Here is a 7500-nt window from a genome sequence, read left to right on the forward strand (position 1 = left end):
CTCTCTCTCCTCTCTCTCTCCTCTCTCTATCTCTCTCTTTTCTCTCCTTTTCTCTCCTCTCTCCCCGCTCTTCTTCTCTCGTTTCTTCTTCCTCTTTTCTCTCTTCTCCCTCTCTCTCTCTCTCTTTCTCTCTCTCTCTCTTCTCTTTCTCTCTCTCTCTCTCTCTCTCTCTCTCTCTCTCTCTCTCTCTCTTCGCTCTCTCTCTCTCTCTCTCTCTCTCGGTCCAGTGTCAGCTTCACCAGCGCGCAGTTGGTCCGTCGCTCGCGGTGGCTGTCTGCGTTTTTCCCCCTTAAAATCTCTCTCGGTCTTTCTGTTCCTTCTCCTCTTGGTCTCGGTCTTTCTGTCGTCTGTCTTCTCTGTGTATATTTGGTATTATGTATAGGTATACATTATAGCAGATATGTACAAACATTACACACTACATACTACGCACACCCCACATACCCACACCACAAAACACCACAACAAGACACACAACACACACACACACACACACAAACACACAACACACAACACACGCTCACACACACAACCACCCCACACACACACACACACACACAACACCCCACACAAAACCAACAACCCCCACACACACCCCCTAAAAACACTCCACACCACACACACATAATATAAATATATATAATATATATATATTTATTTTGTGTGGTGTGTGTGTGTGTGTGTGTATGATATAGTCTATATAATTTTTATATTTATATATATAAAAAATTATTATTTAAAATTATATTTTCGATTTTAAAGGAGGAAATTACTGATGCCGAGAGCCGGGCATTGGGGCCCTCCCAAATGAAAATAAAATTTAAGAAACGGACCTCCTTGATACACTTCCATTGCATTGTTCTTTCCCGAAAAAAAAAATCCGATAAATTCCTCCCACTCTGCCGGGCAAACTTCACCGGCGGGCATGAGTTCCACACCATTGGCGTTTGTGGCTAATGGCAAGCGTGACTGTACAAAGACTAAACAGTGAAATATTTATTCTTTATTGGATATTTTTGGGTTATTTAGTATAAAATATAATATATAATAAATAATATATATATATTTTTATGTAATAAAAAAAATGTTGTAATATAATATACCCTTTATATGTATATGGGATATACATTATATATATTATTTAATATATATATATATATATTCAATATACATATATATGTAAAAGTAATATGATTATATGCTTGTTGTATATAAAATATAATTTATAAATGTATATATATCTTTTTGAAATTATATCTATATATGTTTTTTATTTAGCTTTATATTGCATATAATATTATATTATATTTTATATATTATATTATAAATGTGTGTGTGGTGTGGGTGTGTGTTTTGTTGTTATTGTGTGTGTGGCTTGCACACCACACACCCCAAAACCACAATATTTTATATATATTATATATATATATATATTAAAAAATTGTATATTTATGAATCCCATATTATAAAATGTATATATATATAATAAAATATGTGTGTGTGTGTGTGTGGGGTATAATGCATTATGCCCCCCGAAACACACCCCCAAAACCACAACACACACACACACACACAAAACCAATATATATAAATATTTATAAAATATATATTAAATATAACACATATATATAGTATATGTATAAAAAGCCTGCATAAAAATTACATATATAGATAAAATACATATATAGTATTATTCATATATAAATATATAAACAACATATATATATATATTTATATATATTATTTTAATATATAGAATATGTATGTATATAAAATGTTTATATATGTATGTGTATATATATTTATAAATATTATATATTATTATATTATATATAATGCATTTATGTATGTAATGTGTGTATTGTATCCCAAAACACACGACACGCCAGAAAGCAGAACAAAAAAGGGGAAAGGGAAAACTTTAATCTAGTGTGTACCAACATAAACCCTTTTTTAATACAGCAGTGGCATTCTGGACGTAGATTTACACACACACACAACACGCGATCAGACAGACAAGAACTGCAACACATTCCAGCAACAGAGCCTACATCTCTCTCCCTAACAGCTGGAGAACATGAAGGCGTCTCAGGAGGAGCAGCACCAACAGGCAGAAGGCGCAGGAGACGAGCTGGAGGATGAGGAGGAACAGGAGGAGGAGGAGGAGGAGGAGGACTTGTACCAGATGACCCGCTCAACGAGCCCTGTCCCGCTGCTACTGGCAGTCCCATAAATGGTCAAGAGTGGGGACGAACCCGGTGGGGGGGGGGGGGGGGGACCTGGTGTTGATATTTGGGGAAGGGGGGAGGGGCGTGTGACTGGGAAATCCTACGGGGGTAAACCCCCCCTTTTAAAAAAACTTAAAAAAAAAAAAACATAAATAGGACATTGTGCATGGGGTGTTTTTAATTTAAACCCCCCTTGCTTTCCTTGAAATTTTAAAAACCCCTGGCAGTAAAAATAATCAAAAAAAAATGCTTTTCCCCCCCCCCCCCCCCCATCCCCCCCCACACTAAACAACTGGCTGGCTGCTGGGGGGTGTGTTTATTCGGCCGGGGGTTGGTATAATCCAGTGGGAGATTTTCCAAGCAGTAAACCCCCCCCCCCCCACTTAAAAAAATTTATATAAACAACAAGAACAACCCCCTACACCGTTCCTTCTTAATAAAATAATCCCCCAGCCCCCCTCCTCGCTCCCCCCCCCCCTCCCACCCCCTCCCACTCCTTCCTCCTACTCCCCCCTCCCACCCCCCCCCCCCTTCCCTACCCCCCCCCCCCTCCCACCCTCCCCCGCCGGTCTGGCACTCGAGTAAATAAGGGGAGCGGTGATGCCCTTATATGTAACCTTTTGGTAAAAAAATCCTCTCCTTGTCTTCTCCTCTTCTCTCTCTAGCTTTCTCTCCTTTTACTTTTTCTCTTTTATTTCAGGTCACGGAAAGGCCTACCCCATTTTTTTTAGGAAAAAAGAGAATGGAATGAAGTTTCCCCCCCCCCCCCCCCCCCCATAAAAAAAACAAAATCCAATCGAGTGATAATCTTCTCCCTCTTGTAGGTAACTGGGTGTGTGTTGTATATTAAACATGCCAAGGCCCAATATCCTTAGTCCTTGTTCGTCTTCTTTTTTTATTTTTTTTTTTTTTAATTCTATATGTATATACAACCTATAGAAAAAAATAGAAATATATGGTTAAATGCAGTATTTTATATTGGTGATTTGCTCAAAAAAAATCATTTATATTTTTTACTTCTTTTATTTTTTTACTCTTTTTTATTAACATTTTTTCTTTGCTGTATTTCCTTTCCATCCCCCCCCCTCCCCCCCCCACCCCCCCCCCCCATATACCCGCAATCACCCCACTCCTCCCCAAAAAAAATATGACAAATACGATATACAATATATATTTTTTTCCCCTGCCCAGCGGTAGACGGCAGGCCCTTCAATCCCCCCCCCCACGCCACTTCCCCCGCTCCACCCCCCCCCCCCCAACCCCAAATATCAAAAAAAAAAAAGTGGCCCTCTTGCCCCTGATCCGCCACACCCGCCGAAGAAAAATATCTTGTCGGTGGATAAATCCCTTCAGAAAAGCTACCAAGTGCACCCCGTACATAATTAAGAAAATAATAATAAAAAATAAAATTATCGCGCCTACAAAACCACGAAAGCCTCAACAACTCCCACCAGCTCAAATATGCCAAATTAGCCCTTCCCCCTAGCGGCCCCGACCCGTACTTTGACCATTATTACGAATCCCCCCCTTTTTTTTTTTTATTTTTTTTTTAATTTTTTTTTATTATTATATAAAATTTTTTTATTTTTCATAGTAAAAGCCATTATTAATAACCCCTTTACTTTTTTTACAAAAAAAAAAATAAAGACTAAGTTATTCTTTCCTTTACATCTTCCCTGTCTCCTTCTTATCCTTCTTCTTTCTCTACCAAAACCCTCTCTTCTAAAAAAAAACAAACCCGCATTTTTTTCTCTTACACCCAAATAATTCCCCCCCCCCTTTCGGTGTCCCCCTCTTTAAACCCCCTAACTTAAATAACCCCCCCACTTGAATAACCATAACTAAAAACCAAAACACCCCCAAAACACCCCCCCACCTCCCCCCCCCCCCCCCCCCCAAAAACCCCCCCCCCCCCCCCCCCCCCCCCCCCCCAACCCCCCCAAACACCCTCCCCCCGCTACCCTCCCAAAATTTTCTTAAAAAATGAAAATTATTATAATAATATATTTAATTTGTATTATGATTAAAAAGCCCACCATCCACCGGTGCAACCCCTAACCCCCCACAGCCACCGATTATATGCCCAAAACAGGGCACGAACGCCACTCCATGACCACAAGACCCAAGAAAAGCCTCAAATAACACAAAAAAAAAATCCATCAACCAAACACCAAGTCCTCCCTCAATCCTATCGCACCTCACACATAACTCGGATTACTCCTCACCACCCCCGCAAAAATGTTGTGGGGATAACAAGCAAAAATTCAAAGCCAAAAGGGGGGGGCCACACGGGGGCAACCAACATAAGACCCCCAGGGAACAAGACTCAATCGAGATTATCCCCCTTTTATTTTTCCTTAGACACACTTAATTAAATGGTAAATGGGGAGGTAGGGCCAGCAAGTAAGATACCCCCACACAGAAATAACCACCAACAACTGAAGTGTGGGGTTGGAAAGCTCTAAATTGGCAAAAAGAAAACAAAGAAAACCCATCACTCTTGAGGCCCCGTTGGTCCCCTCCCCTTGCTTCGCCCCCCCCCCCAAAATCATCCACCCCCCCCGCAACCCACCCCCCCTTCCACAAACAACCCCATAAGTTCCCCCCCCCCAATCCCACACCCCAACCCCCCTCCCCACCCCCCACCCCAACACGGCCCCGCCACCTCAACACAAACAATCCTCGACCGGCCCCCGCCCCAACCCCCACCCCTCATATTTCCCGACCTCCCCCCCCAACCGCCCCCCCCCATCTTGACTTCCTCTTGACCAGTGTTTTATTCAGTGGTAATCCAAACCACCAGCACCCTCCCCACCCCCCCTCTACCTCAAGGACACTGGGCCTTCCCGTCCCTCCCCCCCAACTAATTGTAGCCGTTATTTTCCGAATTCCCAGCCCAATTTGGTTTAATTGGTGTTTTTTTTTTACTCTCCCCCCCCCGACCCCTCTTAAAATCTTGTACCACACCCCCCTCAACCCACCCCCCCAACCTCCCCCCCCCCCCTCCTCCCCACCCCTCACCCCCCTTTCCTCAACCCCTGTTTTTTGGCAAACCTTACGCCCCTGTCACGGCAACCCCCATAAACCACCCCACTGTATAACACAATACCAGCACAACAAACAATCCACCTAAACCTAGCTATACACAGAACGGCCCCCCCCGCAACAATCGGACAATAACAAACCAACCCTAACCCCAAGAGTGACACCCCCCGCCGCCCCATCCTCCGCATTTTAAAAATTAGGTACAAAGGATTCGCCATGTTAGGACGCCAGGGTTTTCCCCCCCCACACTACCACAAAAACCCAAAAACACCAAAAAAAGAAAAGCCCAAGACAAGACCAAAAAAACAAAGAAAAAACACAAAAGACAAGTAGAAAAAACAAACAACCCCACAAAAAAAAAGGAATCCCACAAAAACCAAAAAAAACCAACCAAAAACAAATTTTTCCAGCTCTTTTAACCTGTCACTACTGAACTTCACAAATCCTCTACCATCTCATCATATCACCCTGATATTGAAAGTGTCCAAGGTATGACTCTCTTCTGAAAATCCTCAACAGTACCTGAAGGTGGGGAACGCCACGTGTACGACCCTGGCCCTTGTAGGTCTGAAGGAGTGTGGCCTCCACCAGGAGTCTAGCCAGCTCGCTCTCAAGGCCGTCGGGGGTCTGGAGGTCCTCCTCAACATACTCAGGACTCGAAATCTGCGCTGCAATGTAAGTCTCTCTCTCTCTCTCTCTCTCTCTCTCTCTCTCTCTCTCTCTCTCTCTCTCTCTCTCTCTCTCTCTCTCTCTCTCTCTCTCTCTCTTTTTTCTCTCTCTCTCTCTCTCTCTTTTTTTTCTCTCTCTCTCTCTCTCTCTCTCTCTCTCTCTCTCTCTCTCTCTCTCTCTCTCTCTCTCTCTCTCTCTCTCTCTCTTTCTCTCTCTCTCTCTCTCTCTCTCTCTCTCTCTCTCTCTCTCTCTCTCTCTCTCTCTCTCTCTCTCTCTCTCTCTCTCTCTCTCTTTTCTCTCTCTCTCTCGCTCGCTCGCTAACTCACAAACTTCACGTATAGAGACACATGTATATATGCATATCTAATCGTATATGTGAATGTGTGTGTAAGCACGTATGGGTCCCATACCTCGGCTGGCATCCAGAGCTCTCCATTTCCCCTCTGATTGCCAATAACTATTTTCATAATAATGACCGCCTCGAACCCAGATAATAATGACCCCCCCCCCCCCAGATCGGGGCCCTGCAAGTACTGGAATCTGCGTGTGGACACATCACTACCAGGAACACCGTATACAAACTAGGTGGTATACAGGTACTGCTAGGTCTGGTTGGGCACACTGTTGTACAGGTGCGCGGCCTGGCAGCGTCTGTGCTTGCCCAGGTGTGCGCTCTGCCCTCCGCCCGCTCCGCTCTCATCAGGGACAACGGCATCCCACCCTTGGTAAGAAACACTAAGACTTGCGACTGGGCCTGAAAGATAAGCGATGATATGATGTTCAGGTCTGTTTGTATAGCCTGGATTGCTGTATAGTCTTGTTATAGGACTGTTGTATAGATTGTATTGTGGATTCCTCTCTAGGAACTTATAGAGTGAAATTGAACACTGTATTTAAGGTGGATTCCTTTACGGGATTCCAAAATAGGATACGAGCGATTTCCTCTTCCTAGCACAAGCATGCATCCACAGACATACCCAGTGTCATTTCAAGCGAAATTCCCCTTCTCTCCCAGTCACAACCGCCAGACACGGTACCTAAACCTCCACCCATTCCTAAAACCCTTCCTGGCCTTCGTCAGGTGAAGCTCCTCCGCATGGACACCAACACCCTCCTCGGCAACCACGACGCGGCCATGGCGGTGGAAGGGGCGGCCAGGGCTCTGTGGGCGTGCAGCGTGTCCCGGGCGGGGCGAACGGCACTGCTGCGCGCTGGCGGGCTGGAGATGGTGGGCGGCCTTTTGGGCGTGGCGCGTCCTAGCCTCCTGGTCCCGGTCGTGGGCGTCCTTCACCAGTGCGTGGCTGAGGTGAGGCTTGGGAGAGCTTGAGTGAAAGCTTCACGAAATGTGAATAGTGCAAAGCAACTTTCAAAGTCTTCTCTACATTATGCACACGAGAGAAGTTATCTATCAGTCTATCTGTCTGTCCTTAGGCTATCTGTCAATCTATTAGTTTATCTATCTATCAGTCTATGTGTCTCTATTAGTCTTTATATATATATATATATATATATATATATATATATATATATATATATATATATCAGTAGATCTGTTTAT

The 7500-nt window shown here is 43.9% G+C and overlaps 1 protein-coding gene across 1 annotated transcript in view; it reads left to right on the top strand.

The window, feature by feature from the left end:
• LOC125024802 (outer dynein arm-docking complex subunit 2-like) overlaps positions 1-7500 on the top strand; it is a 33049-nt gene that overhangs the window by 6806 nt on the left and 18743 nt on the right. The window contains exons 2-4 of the mRNA XM_047612569.1: positions 5793-5948; positions 6458-6667; positions 7024-7248. Of these exons, the coding sequence (XP_047468525.1) occupies positions 5793-5948; positions 6458-6667; positions 7024-7248 (591 nt within the window). The remainder of the gene's footprint in view (positions 1-5792; positions 5949-6457; positions 6668-7023; positions 7249-7500) is intronic.

The sequence above is a fragment of the Penaeus chinensis genome, unplaced genomic scaffold (assembly GCF_019202785.1).
Source record: "Penaeus chinensis breed Huanghai No. 1 unplaced genomic scaffold, ASM1920278v2 CTG_5178, whole genome shotgun sequence".
NCBI classification, from domain to species: Eukaryota; Metazoa; Arthropoda; class Malacostraca; order Decapoda; family Penaeidae; genus Penaeus; species Penaeus chinensis.